General features: G+C 45.1%; 1 protein-coding gene across 2 annotated transcripts in view; it reads right to left on the bottom strand.

Moving 5' to 3' along the window:
- Nucleotides 1-1,212: 1,212 nt before the first annotated feature.
- The window catches only part of C8H8orf48 (chromosome 8 C8orf48 homolog), a 51,313-nt gene continuing 25,038 nt past the window's right edge, over nucleotides 1,213-27,487 (bottom strand). The window contains exons 3-6 of one of the 2 annotated variants that reach the window (XM_040406489.1): nucleotides 25,819-25,905; nucleotides 8,994-9,214; nucleotides 8,377-8,529; nucleotides 1,213-1,553 (exon numbers count right to left, since the gene is read on the bottom strand). In XM_040406489.1, coding sequence (XP_040262423.1) covers nucleotides 1,449-1,553; nucleotides 8,377-8,529; nucleotides 8,994-9,214; nucleotides 25,819-25,905 — 566 coding nt within the window. In that variant the 3' untranslated portion in view covers nucleotides 1,213-1,448. The remainder of the gene's footprint in view (nucleotides 1,554-8,376; nucleotides 8,530-8,993; nucleotides 9,215-25,818; nucleotides 25,906-27,487) is intronic. The other variant, XM_040406490.1, reaches the window with a different exon arrangement.

The raw sequence follows: 27,487 nt of genomic DNA, 5'->3' as shown, positions 1-27,487 counted from the left end.
CTTCTAGCCATCTTCTTCCCCAACACAGCTGCCCCTTCCCCATTGAGGTGCAGCCCGTCCCTACGATAGAGCCTGTAGCCGATAGAGAAGTCGGCCCAGTTCTCCAGGAACCCAAACCCCTCCTTTCCTACACCAGTTCTTGAGCCACTTGTTAATTTCCCTAATCTCCCGCTGCCTTTCTTGTGTGGCCCGTGGTACAGGCAGTATTTCGGAAAATACTACCTTTGAGGTCCTTGCCCTAAGCTTTTGACCTAAATCCCTGAAATCATTTTTAAGGACTCTCCACCTATACCTAACTTTGTCATTGGTTCCGATATGGACCATGACCGCTGGATCATCTCCAGCCCCTCCCAGTAATCTGTCAACCCGATCCGCGATATGTCGAACTCTAGCGCCAGGAAGATAGCACACTGTTCGGCGATCACGGTCTTTGTGACAGATTTCCCTATCTGTTCCCCTAATAATTGAGTCTCCCACTACCAGCACCTGTCTGGCCTGCCCTGCTCTCCTGGTCCCCTGCTTACCAGAGCTGACATTCCCCTGACTGGCAGAGGAAGTGTCCGGCTGCGGCAGTGCTGTCCCTGGACTGACATCCCCCTCATCTGCCAAACGTGCAAACTTGTTGGGGTGTGTCAGATCAGGGCTAGCCTCCCTGGCCCTCTTCCCTCTACCCCGCTTTCTAACTGTTACCCAGCTAGCTACCTCACTTTCCTCAGCCTCCTCTCTGCCACCCTCCCCCTCATCTACCCCAAAGAGTGCTTGCTCGGTGAGAAGCAAACTCTTTTGCAAATTGTCAATGCCTCTCAGTGTTGCAACTTGCCCATTTAGAGACTCGATTAGCGATTCCAAACGGGTAATTTGCTCACATCTTGAACAAAGATATACACCCTGGAACGGCTGTTCCAGAACTGCATACATCATGCAAGATGTGCACTGGACTGAGCTGTCAATTGTGCAACTCATACTAAATGGGGATTACACCACAAAAGCAAAAAATACAATACAATGTAGTAATAAGAAACAGGCTAATTGCAGTCCCCCACTGAAGTCCCTGAATCTAAAGTCACTTAATCTTAAGTAACACACTTACGCAACCACACTTAATCAATTACGTGTCGCGGTCAAACTCGCGTTATATATCTCCTTATATAAATATAAATGCAGCTCACTACACCAGCCTGGTTTGTTTCCCCTCTGGATTCAAAAATTTATTTGGCTATTTGCCCTTGTCATGTCTCAAGGCTCCATACCACCTAAACAAACGTTAAAAATGAAAATAAAACCAGTCACTGATCATGCAAACCATTTGTACTGGTGTCAACAGTAAGGGGTTTGGAAACAGAGGGCACATTGGGACAGGTCTCGCTCGTTTCTCTTTGCACTGTCATTTCTTCAAAGCTTCTTTCCATGTATCAATTCGAAAGAATATACTTCACAGAAACCTGAGGTTACGTCTTGATGGCACTCATGTACAGTCTCTGCCAGATGGTAGTTTGCTCCTCAGAGGGTTTGGGCAGAGATTGGTGGATTTCTCCAATACACGTAACCAAATCCTTAAAGAAAATATAAAGCCGATATTAGCATAAGGGGGAAGAAAACAAAAGTAAATCAACAATAATTACATTTTCTCAGTATGCCCTAGTCTGTAAAAGCAGCGGCCCATGAGTAGCGGCCCATCCTAAACCTATTTACCTCCACCTGCCATCTAAAAATGACAAGGGGAAACGGACAGTTTATGCATTTTAAAGGATGTTTTTTTCACTGTTGCAGATTACGTCCATTTTTTCTCCACATATTCTCATGTGGAAAAACCGCTGTGTATTACAGTAGCAGCCCAAGCGTATGAGATTAGATAACTGCATGTTGGATGGGCTGGGACTGCACGTTGGGAGGGGCTGTATGTTGGAGGAGCTGACAGAGGGGGACTGAGAATGTTATTTACATGGGACTGTATTGGAGAGGCTGATCTTAAAGGGGTTGTATCATCTCAGACAATGCGAACATATTGCTGATAGGTGCGGGTCCTAGAGGAGGGACCCGCACCTATCTCGTGAACTGAGCCTTGAAAGTCCCTGCGGACGTACTGCATATGCGCAGCCGCCCTCCATTCATTTCTATATGGCCACCAAAAATAGCTGAGCTGACTCTGCTATTTCCTTTGGCCCCATAGATCTGAATGGGAGCGATGGCGGCACAAGCACGGTGCGCTGTCTGTGACTTTCAAGGCTCCATTTACAAGATAGGTGGGGGTCCCAGAGGCACTGTATTTTTTTTCTATATATACTATAATGCCCATAGCCTTCAAAAAGGCTGCCATAATTAGTAATATACACTCACCTAAAGAATTATTAGGAACACCTGTTCTATTTCTCATTAATGCAATTATCTAGTCAACCAATCACATGGCAGTTGCTTCAATGCATTTAGGGGTGGGGTCCTGGTCAAGACAATCTCCTGAACTCCAAACTGAATGTCAGAATGGGAAAGAAAGGTGATTTAAGCAATTTTGAGCGTGGCATGGTTGTTGGTGCCAGACGGGCCGGTCTGAGTATTTCACAATCTGCTCAGTTACTGGGATTTTCACGCACAACCATTTCTAGGGTTTACAAAGAATGGTGTGAAAAGGGAAAAACATCCAGTATGCGGCAGTCCTGTGGGCGAAAATGCCTTGTGGATGCTAGAGGTCAGAGGAGAATGGGCCGACTGATTCAAGCTGATAGAAGAGCAACGTTGACTGAAATAACCACTCGTTACAACCGAGGTATGCAGCAAAGCATTTGTGAAGCCACAACACGCACAACCTTGAGGCGGATGGGCTACAACAGCAGAAGACCCCACCGGGTACCACTCATCTCCACTACAAATAGGAAAAAGAGGCTACAATTTGCACGAGCTCACCAAAATTGGACTGTTGAAGACTGGAAAAATGTTGCCTGGTCTGATGAGTCTCGATTTCTGTTGAGACATTCAAATGGTAGAGTCCGAATTTGGCGTAAACAGAATGAGAACATGTATCCATCCTCTGATGGCTACTTCCAGCAGGATAATGCACCATGTCACAAAGCTCGAATCATTTCAAATTGGTTTCTTGAACATGACGATGAGTTCACTGTACTAAAATGGCCCCACAGTCACCAGATCTCAACCCAATAGAGCATCTTTGGGATGTGGTGGAACGGGAGCTTCGTGCCCTGGATGTGCATCCCTCAAATCTCCATCAACTGCAAGATGCTATCCTATCAATATGGGCCAACATTTCTAAAGAATGCTATCAGCACCTTGTGGAATCAATGCCACGTAGAATTAAGGCAGTTCTGAAGGCAAAAGGGGGTCCAACACCGTATTAGTATGGTGTTCCTAATAATTCTTTAGGTGAGTGTATATATGTGTCAGCTATACAGTATTGTGCAGCCTTCTGTTGCTGCCATGTGCTTCACCAGCACCTCACCTGCTGGCTGCACATCATAACAATATTACATGCTCTCTACTACATCAAATCACTCATTATTTCTCTTATTTTATGTCCAAGCAGCAGCCCATTACCCCCAAACTCACTGGCTGAGCGTGTCTAACCAGTAACCCAGGCGGCCAGGGCCGAGACCAGAGCAGTCCAAGTCCGACTTTCCAGTCTCCACTGCAGTCATGCGGTTCGCTCTCTCGGGTCTCCCTAATGGCGACGTGCCGGTCAGTGTGTTTGTCATGTGACCCACCACTGATGTCACTAGGGGGTGGAGATAACAGGGCATCCACATCCTGGCTGCAAGCAGCATCTTGATCCCGCCCTAGACGGCCGGTAGCTGTAGTGACTGAGTGAGGGTGATCACAGCAGCGGCGCAGCCAGTCGGAACGCAGTTCTTTTCGCTGGACTTGTGGCCTGTAGACCGGCCCAACTAGTACTGGCCCAGCCTGCCCCTGGACACCGCAGCTGAATTGCAGGGTGGTTGTAACCATGGAAACGAGCAGTGTATAATGTGATGGAAAAATGAATGAAGCCAGCAAAGGAGGCAATATGGATAATCACAATACATTAGTAAGTGCCTTGTATTAACTTTCTGTACATGATAAATGCCAGACTAACCCTTTAAGGGATTTCCTTATGAATTCTACAGTAGAAAATGGCTCCAACCTAAAGATTCACTTTAACCACCTCCGGACCGCCTAACGCAGATTCGCGTTCCGGAGGTGGCAGCCCTGCGCAGAGTCACGCATATATGCGTCATCTCGCGCGAGCCGAGATTTCCTGTGAACGCGCGCTCACAGGAACGGAAGGTAAGAGAGTGGATCTCCAGCCTGCCAGCGGCGATCGTTCGCTGGCAGGCTGGAGATGTGTTTTTTTTAACCCCTAACAGGTATATTAGACGCTGTTTTGATAACAGCGTCTAATATACCTGCTACCTGGTCCTCTGGTGGTCCCCTTTGTTTGGATCGACCACCAGAGGACACAGGTAGCTCAGTAATATGTTGCACCAAGCACCACTACACTACACCCCCACCCCTGTCACTTATTAACCCCTTATTCACCCTTGATCACCCCTGATCCACCCATATAGACTGCCTGATCCCCCCCCCTGTCATTGATTACCCCCCTGTCATTGATCAACCCCCTGTAAAGCTCCATTCAGATGACCGCATAATTTTTACGGATACACTGATAGATGGATCGGATCCGCAAAACGCATACGGACGTCTGAATGGAGCCTTACAGGGGCGTGATCAATGACTGTGGTGATCACCCCATATAGACTCCCTGATCACCCCCCTGTCATTGATTACCCCCCTGTCATTGATCAACCCCCTGTAAAGCTCCATTCAGATGTCCGCATGATTTTTACGGATACACTGATAGATGGATCGGATCCGCAAAACGCATACGGACGTCTGAATGGAGCCTTACAGGGGCGTGATCAATGACTGTGGTGATCACCCCATATAGACTCCCTGATCACCCCCCTGTCATTGATTACCCCCCTGTAAAGCTCCATTCAGATGTCCGCATGATTTTTACGGATCCACTGATAGATGGATCGGATCCGCAAAACACATACAGGCGTCTCCCTGGAGCCTTCCAGGGGGGGTGATCACCCCATATAGACTCCCTGATCACCCCCCTGTCATTGATCACCCCCCTGTCAGGCTGCATTCAGATGTCCGTATGATTTTTACGGATCCACGGATACATGGATCGGATCCGCAAAACACATACGGACATCTGAATGGAGCCTTACAGGGGGGTGATCAATGACAGGGGGGTGATCACCCCATATAGACTCTCTGATCACCCCCCTGTCATTGATCACCCCCCCTGTCATTGATCATACCCCTGTCATTGATCACCCCCCTGTAAGGCTCCATTCAGACATTTTTTGGGCCCAAGTTAGCGGAATTATTATTTTTTTTTCTTACAAAGTCTCATATTCCACTAACTTGTGTCAAAAAATAAAATCTCACATGAACTCACCATACCCCTCACGGAATCCAAATGCGTAAAAATTTTTAGAGATTTATATTCCAGACTTCTTCTCACGCTTTAGGGCCCCTAGAATGCCAGGGCAGTATAAATACCCCACATGTGACCCCATTTCGGAAAGAAGACACCCCAAGGTATTCCGTGAGGGGCATATTGAGTCCATGAAAGATTGAAATTTTTGTCCCAAGTTAGCGGAAAGGGAGACTGCAAGAAAAAAATTTAAAATATCAATTTCCGCTAACTTGTGCCAAAAAAAAAAAAATTTCTATGAACTCGCCATGCCCCTCATTGAATACCTTGGGGTGTCTTCTTTCCAAAATGGGGTCACTTGTGGGGTAGTTATACTGCCCTGGCATTCTAGGGGCCCAAATGTGTGGTAAGGAGTTTGAAATCAAATTCTGTAAAAAATGACCAGTGAAATCCGAAAGGTGCTCTTTGGAATATGGGCCCCTTTGCCCACCTAGGCTGCAAAAAAGTGTCACACATGTGGTATCTCCGTATTCAGGAGAAGTTGGGGAATGTGTTTTGGGGTGTCATTTTACATATACCCATGCTGGGTGAGAGAAATATCTTGGCAAAAGACAACTTTTACCATTTTTTTATACAAAGTTGTCTTTTGCCAAGATATTTCTCTCACCCAGCATGGGTATATGTAAAATGACACCCCAAAACACATTCCCCAACTTCTCCTGAATACGGAGATACCACATGTGTGACACTTTTTTGCAGCCTAGATGGGCAAAGGGGCCCACATTCCAAAGAGCACCTTTCGGATTTCACCAGCCATTTTTTACAGAATTTGATTTCAAACTCCTTACCACACATTTGGGCCCCTAGAATGCCAGGGCAGTATAACTACCCCACAAGTGACCCCATTTTGGAAAGAAGAGACCCCAAGGTATTCGCTGATGGGCATAGTGAGTTCATGGAAGTTTTTATTTTTTGTCACAAGTTAGTGGAATATGAGACTTTATTTTTTTCATACAAAGTCTCATATTCCACTAACTTGTGACAAAAAATAAAAACTTCCATGAACTCACTATGCCCATCAGCGAATACCTTAGGGTGTCTACTTTCCGAAATGGGGTCATTTGTGGGGTGTTTGTACTGTCTGGCCATTGTAGAACCTCAGGAAACATGACAGGTGCTCAGAAAGTCAGAGCTGCTTTAAAAAGCGGAAATTCACATTTTTGTACCATAGTTTGTAAACTCTATAACTTTTACCCAAACCATTTTTTTTTTTTACCCAAACATTTTTTTTTTTATCAAAGACATGTAGAACAATAAATTTAGAGCAAAATTTATATATGGATCTCGTTTTTTTTTGCAAAATTTTACAACTAAAAGTGAAAAATGTCATTTTTTTGCAAAAAAATCGTTAAATTTCGATTAATAACAAAAAAAAGTAAAAATGTCAGCAGCAATGAAATACCACCAAATGAAAGCTCTATTAGTGAGAAGAAAAGGAGGTAAAATTCATTTGGGTGGTAAGTTGCATGACCGAGCAATAAACGGTGAAAGTAGTGTAGGTCAGAAGTGTAAAAAGTGGCCTGGTCTTTCAGGGTGTTTAAGCACTGGGGGCTGAGGTGGTTAATCATTGCTAAAATTTCTACTTACTCCAGGGGTTTTTAAATACTAACATTTTTATGGTGCTTAAATTATTTTAAAAGGAATTGAGTTTAGGAACAGTAAAGTACAAAGCAGTGTGCTGGCTAGTACTCAAAAAGTTGCTCTTTTGTTAAACTAATTTTCAGTCATTAAAAGTTGTTACACATATCCAAAATCAATCTACTGGAATAGAAGTTCTCCAGCTCTAAGAATACTCGCAGCACTCCTCAATATACAGGGTGGGCCATTTATATGGATACACCTTAATAAAATGGGAATGGTTGGTGATAATAACTTCCTGTTTGTGGCACATTAGTATATGTGAGGGGGAAACTTTTCAAGATGGGTGGTGACCATGGCGGCCATTTTGAAGTCGGACATTTTGAATCCAACTTTAGTTTTTTCAATAGGAAGAGGGTCATGTGTCACATCAAACTTATTGGGAATTTCACAAGAAAAGCAATGGTGTACTTGGTTTTAACGTAACTTTATTCTTTCATGAGTTATTTACAAGTTTCTGACCACTTATAAAATGTGTTCAATGTGCTGCCCATTGTGTTGGATTGTCAATGCAACCCTCTTCTCCCACTCTTCACACACTGATAGCAACACAGCAGGAGAAATGCTAGCACAGGCTTCCAGTATCCGTAGTTTCAGGTGCTGCACATCTTGTATCATCTGAAGGCAATCGTCTATGCTGTGAAGATACGAGATATGCAGCACCTGAAACTACGGATACTGGAAGCCTGTGCTAGCATTTCTCCTGCGGTGTTGCTATCAGTGTGTGAAGAGTGGGAGAAGAGGGTTGCATTGACAATCCAACACAATGGGCAGCACATTGAACACATTTTGTAAGTGGTCAGAAACTTGTAAAATAACTCATGAAAGAATAAAGTTACGTTAAAACCAAGCACACCACAGTTTTTCTTGTGAAATTCCCAATAAGTTTGATGTGTCAAATGACCCTCTTCCTATTGAAAAAACAAAAGTTGGATTCAAAATGTCCGACTTCAAAATGGCCGCAATGGTCACCACCCATCTTGAAAAGTTTCCCCCCTCACATATGCTAATGTGCCACAAACAGGAAGTTAATATCACCAACCATTCCCATTTTATTAAGGTGTATCCATATAAATGGCCCACCCTGTATATTCCCCATCTTAATACCATACTGTACATCTTACAGGAAGAAGTCAGTAAGTCACACTGTTGATTTTACATTTGGGGTCAAAGCCCTGAGTCTTCAGTTGTCAAGGAGAAAACTTCCATTCATACCGCCACCGATTCATAAAGAACTATACCTTGCTATACATGCATTCCTCCAATTTCTTATGTAGCAAATCTGCTTCTAATTTTGTCTTCTTCATCCTAATAAACTGATATTGAGCCAGATCAGCCTTTTTATTGCAGCAGTTTGGGCAAGCGGCTGGGTCATGCATCTCAGCCTTCATCACCTGAAAACAAGAAATGGTGAGTAAGCTACTGCAGATATTATTGTCCTCATCATGAATAATCTTCATTTGTGTTAATCTTGACTAGCTTAGAATAATTCACTATTTACTGATGGCCCCTAGTCTGCATCTCCCTGCCGCTCTGGTCCTGTGTACTGGCTCCCATTTACCTGTCCTCCTGTCCATGGCTTGTGTATGACATGGTCATGTGTGCTGCTGCAGCCAATGAATGGCTTTAGCAGTGACATGTCCACAATGTCCACATCCCAGCTGGAAGACAACAAGCCGAGAGAGGCTGGGAACAGTATGAATCTTTCAATGGACAATGCAGGCTAGAGGACATCAGTAAATAGTGAATTATTCCTGGACAATCTTCACAGAGGAGTGCTCTGGCTAAATCTGCGACACCTAGATCTAGACAGCCAAAATGACGACACTATTTGCTAAAATCTGAATATTTATGATACCTGGTTTACAGCTTCCTTGGTTCGCTGTAGTTCAAGCCTGTTCATCAGTGCACGAGGAACTGGAAATGACTGCTGCGTGTCTTTTGTTTTGGTAGGATGTGTTGGTGGTTGTCCTCTTCTTTGCCTGTGACTTTTTGGTAGCTGGCGCAGATGTTCCATCTTTAAGGAGCAATAAGACTGCAGTGCTCTACTCCCACTTGTTGAAGACTCTTTGTAAGCAACTGTAAAAAGTGACAATAAGTGACTACCTAACAGGACAGGTGACCACTGCGTTTATATTTTTTCATTTACAGCTTAATTCACGGTACGTGGACCATTCAACTTGATTTAGATGTAAGAAACGGGTTAACCCAAACTATTATTGCAAGGCTCAGTTGTCTACTATTTTCAAGGTTGTTGCTTTCCATCAGTGAACGTTTTTTCACATCCAGAGGATGGAAACCTGTCCAGCTGACAAGTGATCGGCCGGGGAAACGCGGTCCATGTGTCGGCCATATCTCCCAGGCCAACCGCGGCTCTCATGACCCAAATTGACTGTATCATAGTCATTTATAATACAGTCAGTTTGTATCTGATTTCAGGACTCAGTGTACTCACCTGATGATGTGAGTACCAGTGGCATAGCTAGAAATGACTGGGCCCCCACAGCAAATTTTTGAATAGGGGCCCACCCCCCCCCCCAGTAATTTTTTCGCAACCCCTTCCTTTCATGCCGCCCCCATTCCTGTGGCTAGTAAAGATCGCTCTCTCAGACTAGGCCCGGCAGCTGTTCCGTCCGTTTTCTACACTGTCTCTGTATATTCATTGTGTAATACTGTTGAGGGGGCCCTGTCAAAATCTTTTAGTCCTCCTCCTCCTGGATGGGCCCCTTCTGGGTCAGGGCCCCAAAGCAGCCGCTTCCCCTGCAGCTATGCCCCTGGTGAGTATCATACAATAACCTCATGATCAGATAGAGACTAACTGTAACATAAATGGCTATGATACAGTAAGTTCGGGTCAAGAGAGCCACGGTCGGCCTGGCAGATGCGGCCAACACATGGATCGTGTGCATGAGCCCTACGTGTATCCGAAGTCTGTCCTGCCATGCACCTGTGTGAACAGCAAAAATAGTCAACGATGGGTCGTCCAGGCACATTCCCCAAACCTGATGTCTAACAACCTCAGTGTACCATGCTCGCTCCTTTTAGTTAGAAAAGGACCTGTGCACGATGCCACAAACCAACTGGTCTGCCCACTGTGCAAAGGCGCGGATGCCAGGTCAGGGGGGAGATTATGACTGGACAAATCCTTTAAGAGTGTTTTATCAGTCGTAGTCAAATCTCTGCTAAAAAACAAAAAACAGATGCGAACACTCCCTAAAACAAATGGTGATAAATGAAAATCAATTATTTTCCAAAAATGCATAATCTTTCATAATAGTGTTTTACATAACTACAGAAAGCCACCCTTTTAAAATAGTTAATGGGCGTAGTGGTCACAATGCCAGTAAGCACATCATCGCATTGGCACTGGATCAGCGAGGGATTGAAGAGATGAGGGCTGTTTCTGTCCTATTTTAGGACACTCGTTGCTCCTTTCACCATCGTTCCTGATCCATCACAGTGCTACCCTGCTCTTCAACACTGCCTGCACCTCTTGCTTTATAAGCCCAGGTCTAGATGGCAAATATAGGAGGAAGATGTCTGATCTGAAATGTGTAATGCAGTTGCCCTATAATTGAATATGTGCAAGCTTTCCCATCATGCTGCTTCAAATGCAAAGGATTAGGAAAACTGCAAGATTCACTCATCTTTTATACTTGCTTGCATGTTACTATTTTTTGCTTCAACGTTGAAAAGATAGTGACTTCTGAACCAGTTCTGTATTTTTTCAAAGTGGTTCTTAAGTTTTTTTCAATGCCGGCCGCTAAAAACAGATGGTTCTTAAATGGACGGCACACAGATGGTGCCCGTGTGTTGTCCAGTTTGCTTGCTGACCCACTTGAGTAGGTGAGTGTTGCATGAAAATTGGGCCAAAGTAATGCATGCTGCGATTTTCTCTGGACCATGCAGAAAATCAGACATGTGAGCTGGTCCACTGACTATAATGCGTCGGTGCTCATCCGCGTTCTCTCCGTTTTACATTTGGACAGCACACGGACGTGAACATCACTCATCTAAATCAGCCCTTTCAGTACATCTTGTGCCTGAATAACAATCCTTGAAACACATGGCAACAATCATAGACTCAAAAATAGACTATATTACAAAAGCAGAGCGTGCCACGTGTTCATTAAGTCTTAGTGAATTAAAGCTATAGACCCCCTTTAAAACGCCTTAATGCACTAATGACAATTAACGCCTTAATGCACTATGTTACTTTTAGAAAGCCGCTTACTCATTATGCAGCTGAATGTATTAAGCAAGATCATCTCCAGTTTTATGCAAAAACAATTACGAGGTAATCAAGTCTGCCTCTAAGTGTATAACACAATAAGACAAAGCCGCAAGGGATAATGGCGAAAGCATCAGGAGTGCAGGCAATAAACAGATGCTTATTGCACTTGGAAACTGAAGATTGCCATGGAAATTAATTTAGTTCCAATTTAACTCTGCTTAAAAAATGAAAAAAGAACAAAGCCAATATGTATCCTAAAAGAAATTAATAAGCAGAGGTGCGCCAGGTGATAATATTTACAAAGATAACATTAGACTAGCCTTCACATTAGCGTTTTTTGTGGAAAGGACCCATTTTGCGGACGTGTGAATGGACCCTTACATTGTGTGCCAGGACCGATCCGTCTTGCTCCGCACCACATCGCGGACAGAAAAACACTACAAGCAGCATTTGGTGACCGCCTCCAGAGCGGAATGGAGACTGATCGGAGGCAAACTGATGCATTCTGAGCGGATCATTTTCCATTCAGAATGCATTAGGGCAAAACTGATCCGTTGTGGACCGCTTGTGAGAGCCCTGAACGGATCTCAGAAACGGAATACAAAACGCTAGTGTGAAAAAAGCCTTAGAGAGTGGTAATAACCATACACTTGTGCCATGATATTTTCCACACAACACACATCAAATTGTTAAATTCATTACAGGAATATCTGTGTATGTAGCTCCAGAACCATACGCTATATTTCAAAGTAGGGCTGCACGATAAATCATAAAAATAATCGAATCGCGATAATCGGCAAATGCGATATGGCGATTTGGCCGACCCGAAAACGCCGCGATTATATATGAAGGGGCCCCGTGCACATAACTGTCTTTGTGTGTAAAGTATTTTACTAGTGTGTGAAACAATCTCTCTCCTATTGATAACAGGTCCAGCCTCTGTACTCACTGTCACGATGAATGCACTGCAGCGAGCGGGCCGGCCGGCGCGTGACTGACGTCACTTAGTAACGCTCCTGCTTCCTGAAGTGGGAGGAGCGTTACTAAGTGACGTCAGTCACGCGCCGGCCGGCCAGCTCGCTCCCGCTCGCTGTAGTGCATTCATAGTGACCGTGAGTACAGAGGCTGGCAATGTTATCAATAGGAGAGAGATTGTTTCACACACTAGTAAAATACTTTACACACAAAGACAGTTATGGTCGCAGTTTAGGACACATGAGGGGACACATAGGGCCATGAGGGGGACCAGCATAAGATGCTATATGTCTTATGCTGGCCCCCCCCCTCATGGCCCTATGTGTCATAGCACACATCACCTATAACAGCGTCCTCCACAGATACCCCATAACAGCGTCCTCCACAGATCCCCCCCATAACAGCATCCTCCACAGATCCCCCCCCATAACGGCATCCTCCACAGATCCACCCCATAACGGCGTCCTCCACAGATCCACCCCATAACGGCGTCCTCCACAGATCCACCCCATAACGGCGTCCTCCACAGATCCACCCCATAACGGCGTCCTCCACAGATCCACCCCATAACGGCGTCCTCCACAGATCCACCCCATAACGGCGTCCTCCACAGATCCACCCCATAACGGCGTCCTCCACAGATCCACCCCATAACGGCGTCCTCCACAGATCCACCCCATAACGGCGTCCTCCACAGATCCACCCCATAACGGCGTCCTCCACAGATCCACCCCATAACGGCGTCCTCCACAGATCCACCCCATAACGGCGTCCTCCACAGATCCACCCCATAACAGCGTCCTCCACAGATCCACCCCATAACAGCGTCCTCCACAGATCCACCCCATAACAGCGTCCTCCACAGATCCCCCCCATAACAGCGTCCTCCACAGATCCACCCCATAACAGCGTCCTCCACAGATCCACCCCATAACAGCGTCCTCCACAGATCCACCCCATAACAGCGTCCTCCACAGATCCACCCCATAACAGCGTCCTCCACAGATCCACCCCATAACAGCGTCCTCCACAGATCCCCCATAACAGTGCATCATCCACAGATCCCCCATAACAGTGCCATCCACAGATCCCCTATAACTATGTCATACCCAGCCGCGTCAGCGGCTCATATGGGAAAATCCAAGCAAATAGACCTCTAGCACAATTTCCTTAAAATATCGCATCGCATATCGTTATCGCAATTTTTAGGGCCCTAATCGCACAAAATTCCCATATCGTGCAGCCCTATTTCAAAGGTTTTCAAAAATCTGTTCTGAACAGGTATGTAAAATGCGGATCTTTTCAAACTGCTAAACCATCCATGTGACCATAAATACAAGCCTCCTTCTCCTTATTTTATTCTCAAAAAGGGAAGTATTTTGTGGATAACACTTGTCCATTCTCCAGGTGTAGGAACCAGGGAACTGCTATTTATGCAACTCTCTAATATAACAGAATAGATTAATAAAATCCAGCCATGATGACGATAAGGTGCCTGATTTAACCCCTTAAGGACCAGGGCATTTTTTGCAAATCTGACATGTGTCACTTTATGTGGTGATAACGTTAAAACGCTTTTACTTATCCAGGCCATTCTGAGATTGTTTACTCGTCACATATTGTACTTCATGACAGTGGTAAACTTAAAGGGCTTCTGTCACCCCCCAAAAGTCATTTTTCATTTTTGGGCTAATAAAAATCCTTATAGAGCGATTATTCAATATATAGTGCTCTTACATTTTTCTGTGGCTTCGTTTCTTTAAAAACCGCACTTTTATAATATGTTTATTACCTCGCTACCAGCAAGTAGGGCGGTTACTTGCTGGTAGCCGCCGCATCCTCCTTTCAAAAAAACACCCCCTCCTCCTGTTGATTGACAGGGCCAGCGAGCGCTCTCCTCCTCCAGCTGGCCCTGTCTGCAATTCAAATCGGGCGCCTGCGCCTTACGTGGCTTCATTCGGCGCAGGCGCTCTGAGAAGGACGCTTGCTTCCTCAGCACTCCCTCAGTGCGCCTGCGCCGATGACGTCTTCTCTTTCGGGTTTAGAGGTGACGTCATCGATTAATCATGTTATCATGATTATGTAATCATGTTAATCATGCGGTTAATCCGCAGCGATTGCAGATACGGGGGGGGTCACAGGAATCCCCCTCAGCATTGTCCCAGGGTGCCTGCTGATCACCCAGTTCTGATCACCGCCCGCCCTGTGTCCTTAAGTACCGGGACATCAGGGCGTACCTGTACGCCCTATGTCCCCAAGAGGTTAAAGAGTAACTAAACTTCTAATTATTTTTTTATTTTTTTCAAAATGCCCTAAAAATAAATTTTCCAATATACTTTATTTATTGATTTAGAATTTTCACTAAAGATATTTCCCCCTGAAGCCCTGAATTCCTGCTCCCTTTAAAGAGGACTTGTCACCTCTCCTGCCTATTTTAATAGCTTCGTGCATTCCCCATGTAATACCATGTAATATGGCTCTATGTTATTCCATTCCTCTATTATTTCTACTTTTCTAGAAGTTATGATAGAATTGCTAGCAGCCTGCAGTAAAGGTACAGAGGGGTGGTAACAAGTTGGGGGGTGTCCTTGCACAGACTCCCTCTATCCAATCAGTGCTGTCATTTTAAGACTGTACAAGTTGGGGGGGGGGGTGTATTTGCACAGTTTGAAAATGGCAGCACTGATTGGATAGAGTGAGTTTGTGCAGGTACATACCCCTAACTGGTTACCGCCCCTCTGTACCCTTACTGCAGACTGCTAGTAATTCATTCATAACTTCTATTAGAAATAATAAAGGAACAGCACATCATAGAGTCATAAGAATAGATGCTCCAGAATTGTTATTACATGGGGAATGCAAGGAGCTTTTAAAACAGGAATGTCAGGAGTGATGACAGGTCCTCTTTAAATTCACTATTCTCCACATTGCTGACTTCTCAATGGTGTGCAGAGTACGGACTGTGTACTCTATCAATGGGGCCACAGAGAATAAAGCACGGGCAGGAGCACACATTGCAGATCCTGCCTGTGCCCCCTGAGGTTTACTAAATGCTGGCATAGCACATGGGTACCCTGTTAACCATGTGCTATGCCAGGAATAGCTGAGCGGAGCAGCTCCTGCCTGTGCGTGCTTCGCTAAGATTCCTGCATGAAAGCTTTTAGCTTAGCGAAGCAGGCACAAGAGCCCATTCAGCTAATCCTGGCACAGCACATAGTTACAGGGTACCTTTGTGCTATGCCAGCATTTAGCCAACCTCGGGGGGCACAGGCAGAAGCAGCAATGTGTGCTCCTGCCCTTACTCCGTTCTCTGCAGCCCCAATGCACAGTCCGAACTCTGCACACCACTGAGAAGCCAGCGATCCGAAGAATAGTGAATTTTAAGCACCCTAGAAATCAGGGAATATCAAAATTCTAAATCAATAAAGTATATTAGAAAAATTATTTTTAGGGAATTTGGGACATTTAAAAAAAAATAAAAAATTGATTAAAAAGTTTAGTTACTTATTAAACACCTTCCTGATAAATTGTCATGGACATACCGAGACATACGGACGTTCCTGGGACAGGTGGCAGGAGATCTGTGAGACTGGCAACATGTGGTTTGATCTGACATGTTTTCCTTTTGGATCAAATGACATCTGTGTTGTTTCTGGTGCTTGCCACACCTTCTTTCCCCAGGTGTGGCTATTGTGGTCATTTTACCTTCTCTATTTATTGTTGTTTCTCCCATTATGCATTGCGGTTTTTAGCTTCTGTTGGACTTGTGGTTAGCTTGTGTTTGGTTCTCGGCTGAGTTCCTGGTGCTACCAAAGCTTCATTGAAGATAAGTGTTTCCTTTCACTTTTGAATTTTGTTTATATGTTTGTCATTAGGCCTGAGGGAGACTCCTGTACGTCCTTCCCTTTGGAGGAACAGGTAGACTCAGTCCTGACATTAGTTCCAGGGTCCTACAGGGTGAGATAGAAATCTAGGTAACCGGTGTATGAACTTGCCTCCCTTTGTGGCCTGTTCATACTGGTAGTCTGTCAGAACTGGAGTTAGGGTTTTCTCTAGGAGGCGTCCACCTTCTTTCCCTAGTTTCCACGCCTTATTCCAGTATCCCCTTTCCCTCCTATGCTCGGTGTGGTGTTTTCCTCCCACACATGAGCGCAGGGGCGGACTGACAACTCATGGGGCCCCTCGGCAATAAGAGATTATGGGGCCCCTGTGTCCTCGCCCACCCTCAAGCCACACCCACATCGCACCGTGCCGGCTCCAGGCTCATGTGGGCCCTTGGGCGATAAAGTCTCAGTGGGTCTCCCTATACAGTGATAACTCTCCGAGTACAGAAAAAATTGTAGATATCCCCTGCAGTCCTATGTAACACCACAGATAACACAGTGATGGCTATCTGAGTACAGAAAATTTAGTAGTGTTACCTGCAGTCCTATGTAACACCACAGATAACACTAGTGCTGATAATGTGGTAGTGTTATCTACGTCCTTAGTGTGCCTCCCTATTAGTGTTGAGCGAACTTGTGTTTTAAGTTCGGCGGCTAATGTTCAGGTTCAGGTTGTCGAAGTATCCCGTTATGGATTCTAAATTTCGTTATGGTCCGTGGTAGCGGAATCCATAACGGGATACTTCGATAACCCGAAACCTAACTTTAGACGCCGAACTTAAAACACAAGTTCGCTCAACACTACTCCCTATGTCTCTCCCACGGACTCCATGCTGGCGGCGCTGCCTCCTCCTTTTCTTCTTGCCTCGCACAGAACGTCCTGATGCAGCTGCGTCAAGACACAGGAACACTGTGGGCATGGTGATGGTGACACACAGGGACAGACTCTCACAGAGTACGGCCCCGACAGCTTGTTTGTAGACAGATCCCAGAAATTACAGAGAACATCTGGCTGAAAGAAAGAACCGAGCAGCTTCAGGTGGATCTCACCCTGGAAAAGCTTATGTTAGATGGAGACAGTCAGCAGGTTGTATGCAGGGCTCTCTGTGTGCTGACACACTAACACAGGTGCTGTATTGGAGGCACCAAGGTACAGAAGGGCTGGGACCACCACTAGGATGAGGTAAGGGGCAGGAGGACACACACAGGAGAGGGACTAGCCTCAGGGTCACGTGGCCCCTTATATAAGTCCATTAGACAGTATAGAAATAATACTCCCAGGAGGTCTGTGCTCAGAGAACCCTCTTTAACCGCCTCCTGGTGTTAATAAGGATTAGGAGGTAATTCAAAAGCAGAGAGCTGGTAGTGAAGGTGTTAATGACAGAAAATGGCGGAGACTACACACATACCTCCACCTGCATTTCTGTACACTGCATGTATGGGGGAGGCAGACTGGAGTTGTTAGAAAGAGGCCCTGCCCATTAGACTACCAGCCTCCACCTCCTTGGGTGACATGACACCTACCAGCAGCGACTCTACTCTAGTCACTATCCAACCAGTACAGCAGCACATGATCATGTGATCCACTTGACTTCGCCCATACAGCATCACGTCATCACAGGTCCTTTACCTCCTCCAGTTGCACAGCCTGTGAGCCTGACTCCTCCCACACAGGATCACATGATCTTGACATCATCACAGGTCCTTTACCTCCTCCCGCTGAACAGCCTAGGATCACATGGTCGTGACATCATGAAAGGTCTTTTAGCCTCCTCCAACTAGAAAAAGCCTTTAATGTATGGGCTCCTGGGAAGTATAGGTCACGTGACGAGGGAACGCAAAATAGGTGGTGAAAAATAGCTCTTTAGCACAGCTGTGCCCGACCGGTCAGTCCGCCCCTGCATGAGCGTGACATAAATTCCCTATTAGGCCAAGTTGAGGTTCAAGAAAAGAGCAGATATAAACACTACGGGTAGGGCTGAAACGATTACTCGATTAACCACCTCAGCCCCCAGTGCTTAAACACCCTGAAAGACCAGGCCACTTTTTACACTTCTGACCTACACTACTTTCACCGTTTATTGCTCGGTCATGCAACTTACCACCCAAATGAATTTTACCTCCTTTTCTTCTCACTAATAGAGCTTTCATTTGGTGGTATTTCATTGCTGCTGACATTTTTACTTTTTTTGTTATTAATCGAAATGTAACGATTTTTTTGCAAAAAAAATGACATTTTTCACTTTCAGTTGTAAAATTTTGCAAAAAAAACCAAGATCCATATAGAAATTTTGCTCTAAATTTATTGTTCTACATGTCTTTGATAAAAAAAAATGTTTGGGTAAAAAAAAAAAATGGTTTGGGTAAAAGTTATAGCGTTTACAAACTATGGTACAAAAATGTGAATTTCCGCTTTTTGAAGCAGCTCTGACTTTCTGAGCACCTGTCATGTTTCCTGAGGTTCTACAATGGCCAGACAGTACAAACACCCCACAAATGACCCCATTTCGGAATGTAGACACCCTAAGGTATTCGCTGATGGGCATAGTGAGTTCATAGAACTTTTTATTTTTTGTCACAAGTTAGCGGAAAATGATGATTTTTATTTATTTTTTTCTTACAAAGTCTCATATTCCACTAACTTGTGACAAAAAATAAAAAGTTCTATGAACTCACTATGCCCATCACGAAATACCTTGGGGTCTCTTCTTTCCAAAATGGGGTCACTTGTGGGGTAGTTATACTGCCCTGGCATTCTAGGGGCCCTAATGTGTGGTAAGGAGTTTGAAATCAAATTCTGTAAAAAATGACCTGTGAAATCCGAAAGGTGCTCTTTGGAATATGGGCCTCTTTGCCCACCTAGGCTGCAAAAAAGTGTCACACATCTGGTATCTCCGTTCTCAGGAGAAGTTGGGGAATGTGTTTTGGGGTGTCATTTTACATATACCCATGCTGGGTGAGAGAAATATCTTGGCAAAAGACAACTTTTCCCATTTTTTTATACAAAGTTGGCATTTGACCAAGATATTTATCTCACCCAGCATGGGTATATGTAAAATGACACCCAAAAACACATTCCCCACGTTCTCCTGAGTACGGAGATACCAGATGTGTGACACTTTTTTGCAGCCTAGGTGGGCAAAGGGGCCCATATTCCAAAGAGCACCTTTCGGATTTCACAGGTCATTTTTTACAGAATTTGATTTCAAACTCCTTACCACACATTTGGGCCCCTAGAATGCCAGGGCAGTATAACTACCCCACAAGTGACCCCATTTTGGAAAGAAGACACCCCAAGGTATTCCGTGAGGGGCATGGCGAGTTCCTAGAATTTTTTATTTTTTGTCACAAGTTAGTGGAAAATGATGATTTTTTTTTTTTTTTTTGTTTCATACAAAGTCTCATATTCCACTAACTTGTGACAAAAAATAAAAACTTCCATGAACTCACTATGCCCATCAGCGAATACCTTGGGGTCTCTTCTTTCCAAAATGGGGTCACTTGTGGGGTAGTTATACTGCCCTGGCATTCTAGGGGCCCAAATGTGTGGTAAGGAGTTTGAAATCAAATTCTGTACAAAATGACCTGTGAAATCCGAAAGGTGCTCTTTGGAATATGGGCCCCTTTGCCCACCTAGGCTGCAAAAAAGTGTCACACATCTGGTATCTCTGTATTCAGGAGAAGTTGAGGAATGTGTTTTGGGGTGTCTTTTTACATATACCCATGCTGGGTGAGATAAATATCTTGGTCAAATGCCAACTTTGTATAAAAAAAATGGGAAAAGTTGTCTTTTGCCAAGATATTTCTCTCACCCAGCATGGGTATATGTAAAATGACACCCCAAAACACATTCCCCAACTTCTCCTGAGTACGGAGATACCAGATGTGTGACACTTTTTTGCAGCCTAGGTGGGCAAAGGGGCCCATATTCCAAAGAGCACCTTTCGGATTTCACTGGTCATTTTTTACAGAATTTGATTTCAAACTCCTTACCACACATTTGGGCCCCTAGAATGCCAGGGCAGTATAACTACCCCACAAGTGACCCCATTTTGGAAAGAAGAGACCCCAAGGTATTCGCTGATGGGCATAGTGAGTTCATGGAAGTTTTTATTTTTTGTCACAAGTTAGTGGAATATGAGACTTTGTATGAAAAAAAAAAAAAAAAAAATCATCATTTTTCACTAACGTGACAAAAAATAAAAAATTCTAGGAACTCGCCATGCCCCTCACGGAATACCTTGGGGTGTCTTCTTTCCAAAATGGGGTCACTTGTGGGGTAGTTATACTGCCCTGGCATTTTCCAGGGGCCCTAATGTGTGGTAAGTAGGTAAATGACCTGTGAAATCCTAAAAGGTGCTCTTTGGAATGTGGGCCCCTTTGCCCACCTAGGCTGCAAAAAAGTGTCACACATGTGGTATCGCCATACTCGGGAGAAGTTGGGCAATGTGTTTTGGGGTGTCTTTTTACATATACCCATGCTGGGTGAAAGAAATATCTCGGCAAAAGACAACTTTTCCCATTTTTTTATACAAAGTTGGCATTTGACCAAGATATTTATCTCACCCAGCATGGGTATATGTAAAATGACACCCCAAAACACATTCCCCAACTTCTCCTGAGTACGGCGATACCACATGTGTGACACTTTTTTGCAGCCTAGATGCGCAAAGGGGCCCACATTCATTTTATGAGGGCATTTTTAGACATTTGGATCCCAGACTTCTTCTCACGCTTTAGGACCCCTAGAATGCCAGGGCAGTATAAATACCCCACATGTGACCCCATTTTGGAAAGAAGACACCCCAAGGTATTCAATGAGGGGCATGACGAGTTCATAGAATTTATTTATTTTTTGGCACAAGTTAGCAGAAATTGATTTTATTTATTTTTTTCTCACAAAGTCTCCCTTTCCGCTAACTTGGGACAAAAATTTCAATCTTTCATGGACTCAATATGCCCCTCACGGAATACCTTGGGGTGTCTTCTTTCCGAAATGGGGTCACATGTGGGGTATTTATACTGCCCTGGCATTCTAGGGGCCCTAAAGCGTGAGAAGAAGTCTGGAATATAAATGTATAAAAAATTTTACGCATTTGGATTCCGTGAGGGGTATGGTGAGTTCATGTGAGATTTTATTTTTTGACACAAGTTAGTGGAATATGAGACTTTGTAAGAAAAAAAAAAATAATTTCCGCTAACTTGGGCCAAAAAAATGTCTGAATGGAGCCTTACAGAGGGGTGATCAATGACAGGGGGGTGATCAGAGAGTCTATATGGGGTGATCACCCCCCTGTCATTGATCACCCCCCTGTAAGGCTCCATTCAGATGTCCGTATGTGTTTTGCGGATCCGATCCATGTATCCGTGGATCCGTAAAAATCATACGGACATCTGAATGCAGCATGACAGGGGGGGGTGATCAATGACAGGGGGGGGGTGATCAATGACAGGGGGATGATCAGGGAGTCTATATGGGGTGATCACCCCCCCTGGAAGGCTCCAGGGAGACGCCTGTATGTGTTTTGCGGATCCGATCCATCTATCAGTGGATCCGTAAAAATCATGCGGACATCTGAATGGAGCTTTACAGGGGGTTGATCAATGACAGGGGTGTAATCAATGACAGAGGGGTGATCAGGGAGTCTATATGGGGTGATAACCACAGTCATTGATCACGCCCCTGTAAGGCTTCATTCAGACGTCCGTATGCGTTTTGCGGATCCGATCCATTTATCAGTGGATCCGTAAAAATCATGCGGACATCTGAATGGAGCTTTACAGGGGGTTGATCAATGACAGGGGTGTAATCAATGACAGGGGGGTGATCAGGGAGTCTATATGGGGTGATCACCACAGTCATTGATCACGCCCCTGTAAGGCTTCATTCAGACGTCCGTATGCGTTTTGCGGATCCGATCCATCTATCAGTGGATCCGTAAAAATCATGCGGACATCTAAATGGAGCTTTACAGGGGGTTGATCAATGACAGGGGGGTAATCAATGACAGGGGGGTGATCAGGGAGTCTATATGGGGCGATCAGGGGTGATCAAGGGTGAATAAGGGGTTAATAAGTGACGGGGGGGGGGGGGTGTAGTGTAGTGGTGCTTGGTGCAACATATTTACTGAGCTACCTGTGTCCTCTGGTGATCGATCCAAACAAAGGGGACCACCAGAGGACCAGGTAGCAGGTATATTAGACGCTGTTATCAAAACAGCGTCTAATATACCTGTTAGGGGTTAAAAAAAACACATCTCCAGCCTGCCTGCAAACGATCGCCGCTGGCAGGCTGGAGATCCACTCTCTTACCTTCCGTTCCTGTGAACGCGCGCGCCTGTGTGCGCGCGTTCACAGGAAATCTCGCGTCTCGCGAGAGGACGCGCCGGCGCGTCCACCCAGAAGAGCAGGGCCGCCGCAAAGACGCAATCCTGCGTACGGCGGTCCTGAGGAGGTTAAATCGAGTAATTCGACACAAAAAATCCTCGATGCAAATTTGTTTGTGTCATGTGACAACAGAGCGGGAGTGAAGCACTTGCTATTACTCCCGCTCCGTGGTCTCCCGCTGCGCTTAGAATACTCACCTTTCCAGCAGGGGGCCTCCGGACACTTCACAGCACGTCCATGGTCCCGCGCTGCACTTACCTCCTGACATACGCATGCTGTGACCTGACGTGCTGTGTGACGTCAGGCGCAGAGCAGCGCCCCTGCTGGAAAGGTAAGTTGGTGAAAACGAGGGGATGGGGGCGCGACTAAGGCCGAGCGCCCGGAGTGCACAACGTCATAGCAACCAATGACGCTGTGCAATCCAGGTGTCAGGAGGTGCAGGGCAGCAGAGACTATGGCACTGGGGTGGGGGAGAGCTGATGGCACTGGGGTGGGGGAGAGCTGATGGCACTGGGGTGGGGGAGAGCTGATGGCACTGGGGTGGGGGAGAGCTGATGGCACTGGGGTGGGGGAGAGCTGATGGCACTGGGGTGGGGGAGAGCTGATGCACTTGGGCTGATCACAAAGAGGGGAACGAAGGGTGTTGGGGACTAATGGCAGGGGGTCTGATGTGTTTTAATAAAGGAAAACAGTCTATTAATTCATTTTTTTCTTATTAGATTACTCGATTAATCGTAAAAAATAAAATTGATATTTTAGTAATCGAGTATTCTATTAGTTTACTGCAGCCCTAACTACGATTGTTGCTTGAGAAAGACCTAGTTAGGTCGAAACGTCGCATCACCTTGCTGTTTATGGAATAAACCACTTTGGATTTACTACACTGACGAGTGCTGCGGATTTTTTGTATCTCAGCCCTAACTACAAGGCACATTTATTAAGACCGGCATTTTAGACACCGGTCTTAATAAACCCCTAAGCTGGTGGTGGTTCCGCTGAAGTTATAACTTCGGCGGATTCTCAGCCAGTTCTAAATGTAAGACAACTTCCAAGCTGTCTTACATTTAGACCTTTTTCTACACCAGAAACAGGCATAGAAAATGGTAAATGACGCTGACCTGCCAGCCCATCCCCTTTCCTGCCCACACCACGCGCACTTATTTAGGCCTGGTGTGAGCAGGGAGAAGTTGCAGATTGCGGCGAAACTAACCCTTGCGCCGCAATCTGCGCCTGAGATGCGCCTAATATAGACGTATTTCAGCATCATAAATGACCCCTTATATGTGATAGCACGCTGCTCTATGCACAAATGACACATGCAAACACTGGAAACAGGGGTATTCTGAATTGCACTACTGCTATACATGAAAATCTGAAGCTCTCTGTACAAATCTTTGATCAAAACTGTGTTGGGCCCATCTACCAATGGCAATCCAGCTTCTTCAGATGGGAACTTATACTATCAGACTTGACTCTCCTGGGTCTAGGTCTACAAAATTTAGGGCAATTTAAGATTCAACTATACTATGCTCTAAGCCTTGGACTTAGGACTGCATGCTCCAAATGCATTTAATTCGAGCATTGTGTAGGTTGATCCTATATTGTTCTGAATTTTGAAGGCTTAGGCCCAGAAGAATAAATCAATTCTGATACAGTAGGTCAGATCTGCAGAGGACACCTTCTTGTTCATAAAATGGGCACGACACGGTTTTGATCAAAAAAGTGCAAAAAAAAAGTTTTATATTTTCATGTATATTAAGTATAGCAGTTATGCAATTCAGAACAACACGTTTCCAGCTTGTGTCTTTACACAGAGCAGTTAGCTTCTACATATAGTCTTTGTTTGCTTTTGCATGTCAGCCATTGTAGCATGCACCTGTACTACATTTCATATTGTTTTGAGGTGCTGGTCTAATTTTATTTTTTGCATACTCACAGGATATGCCATAAATGTCTGAAAGACGTGGGTCACATCTCAGGGACCTACACCTTTTCATTTACCCCCATTCTGACTGCTGAGTGAATGGAGAAGTTTCTGTGCAAGACTGTGGCTCTTCAGACGCGTTTCGGAGTTTATCCAACTCCTTCTTCAGTGGCCACTGGTGGCGTCTGGTGTCAATAAGATTATTTACAGAATCCAAGACCCACCTAAGAACCCATCAATTTGTTGAGGAAATACCTCCTTGCTGGTAAAGTAAAAAAAATAAAGTGTGGAGCGCTACACGGACATTGAAGGTATGATCCCATGAAAACCTGGGCAGCTTGAACATATCACGCTGCATCACGTGGAACGCCGAAACTGAGCAGTGGCACCACGCGAAACATCGGGATCCAGCAACTACCACTGCAGTACAGGCAATAGCTGTACCCAGTACAGAGATGCGGAGGCAGAGGTCAGCTCGACTGCTACCACGTGGGACGCCACGGTCGGTGAGTACACACTATTGACTACTGTTAGGAGCATACCACTAAAGAAGAATTGCTATCAACATAAAGGGGAATGGAGAAAATAATCTAATGGGGATTTAGAAGAATTAGGGACATAATATAAAATACATATTACCTTATGTCACTGAACAAATAGTATATCTATATGCACGATAAATAAAGATACTATGTTCATAAGCGGGAACTATTTAGATTAAAAATAAGAGGAATATCACCATTACGATTGGAATAATTATAAGGATATATGGTTGTAATAAGGTATTTTTTTGTGTAATAAAAAATATTCTTATAATAGATACACTGGATGTCCCTGGGTGGTTGCAAATGAAGAGTCCCTGTCTTAATATGATCTTTGACGGGGTGAGTCATACAGACAGAGCACCTTTATTCAGAACAGCCAAGGTGATGAGCCGCTAAAATATATTTATCCAATCACCTCAGCATTTCGGTCACTATTTTATACTGCCCACAGTGAGGTCAGCTTAAAGTTGATGACAGGTTCCCTTTAAGATAATCCAACTGACTGCAAACAGGCAAAGCAAGTTCCTGATTTACAATACCTGGCCTTCTAGAATAAACATCTAACGCGTTATAAATCTGAAGACGCCTCATAAAGCAGCTTGTGCGTGGACGTCATGTCCTTGTGTGTGCCGCTGGCAGTCTTTCTGCTAGACAGCTGTCCGATTTAGGTCCTGACCAGCCTCTGTACACTACACACACCCCAATCTTCCAGAGTCCTCCATAAGTACACTCACCGGTTTTAAGCTGATGTCGGAATGAATTATTTGGCTGGAGGGTCCCATCAACAAGAGTCTTTATCCATTTCTCAATCAGGCCTTTTCCTACAGGGAACCCACAAGGTCACAAAGGAAGATATTACAAGAGTGTAGCTTATCCTGCTCGGCTCTCATAAGGACAGACCCATCTGTTCATTACGAGACAATTCCCACAGACACTAACGCAGTTAAACAGGATAGTTAGAAAATCCGACATGAGAATTTATTTTCGCTTGTCCTCTCTACAATGAGTCAAACGGTCCAATAGAGGAAAGAAGGGAACGGAGACAAATATTTGACACGCAAGGGCTAGAATTTCCTGGTTCACCTTTACCACCTTGTCACAGGTATCTCATGCCATTGGAGGAGAAGCATAAAGGGAACAAAGATCAAGTAAAAATGTTACAGAGAAAAACCATGTGGAAGAAAGTTCGTGATTTTCACAGTCTGAGAGGATGACTTTGATTGCTGCTGTTTTTTTGCCGACCGTGAAGAATTGTCTTTAAACATGCAAGAACAAAAGGAGATAAGAGGCGGTGCTCATGGCGATACAAGCTTCAAAATCAAAAGTCAGATAGAAACTTTAGTTGTGAAAATAAATGCTATGTATACACTACAACTATCTTAAAAGTGCATCTCAAGGCAAAAAAAAAAAACAGAAGTTAGCAGACGTCTTGCAAAGCCAAGATAGGAAGATAGGAAGCTCCAATCTCCTTTGTATCATGACAACCTCAGTGCCACCTGCTTGAATAACCTCAAGATACCTCTCTATGCAGGCACAAACAGCGCCCATAAACATTCAAGGGCTGTCACCAAACACTCACTCATCTGACAGTCTTTCTTTCTGACTACCCCTTAAACATGCATGCTCGGCCGAGCGTGCATGTGTTGTCTGCAGGGAAATCCAAGTAAGGTGCTTCCAGACAGCCTCTGGCAGTGGCTTATCTCCTGCCACAGCATAGATTTAGAGTCAAATTCTAAATATAAATCTATAAAACAGATGTGGTTAAAGGGGTTCTCTGAGAATGATTTAAAAATTCCACCAGCCACCTGATCTAGAATGTGAGCAGCACTGGTTGCCTCCACTTGCAGAGCTGCCTGGGAGGGTGAGGGGGCCTCACTACACACTACGCTCGGGCACCTGCATATACTATATATTGGTGGGTGTTCCTGTCAGGCTGCTCAGCCATACCATAATTACTATCTATTGTAGAGCAGTGTAGAGTGTAGTGAGCCCTCGCCCCTCACCTCTCTAGGCAGCTCTGCATGTGGAGGCAACCGTTTTAGGACAGGTTACTGGCGGCCATTTGAAATCATTCCCAGAGAACTTCTTTAACTCCATAAGGACCTGCGCCGTACATGTACAGCGCTGGTGGACGTCACGTAAAGGAAACTTGGAGGTGTTGGAACAGCGCCGTACATGTACAGCGGGCTGATCGGGCAGGTGCAGGAGCTGCACCCGCCGATCCGCGGCACGGACCCGGCAGTCACTGACAGCCGGGCCCCTGCTGCATACGCTGGCATTGGTGTTTTTACGGCGTATTAACCCCTTGAATGCCAAGGTCAAAAATGATCGCGGCATGCAGAGGGTACGCGTGTTCTCAGCACATCCATCGGGTCCCTGCGCTGCAGTGCTGGGGACCCGATG

Source organism: Bufo bufo, chromosome 8, assembly GCF_905171765.1.
Source record: "Bufo bufo chromosome 8, aBufBuf1.1, whole genome shotgun sequence".
NCBI classification, from domain to species: domain Eukaryota; kingdom Metazoa; phylum Chordata; class Amphibia; order Anura; family Bufonidae; genus Bufo; species Bufo bufo.
Note: the sequence above shows the minus strand (reverse complement) of the source record. Positions and strands in the feature narration are given on the sequence as shown.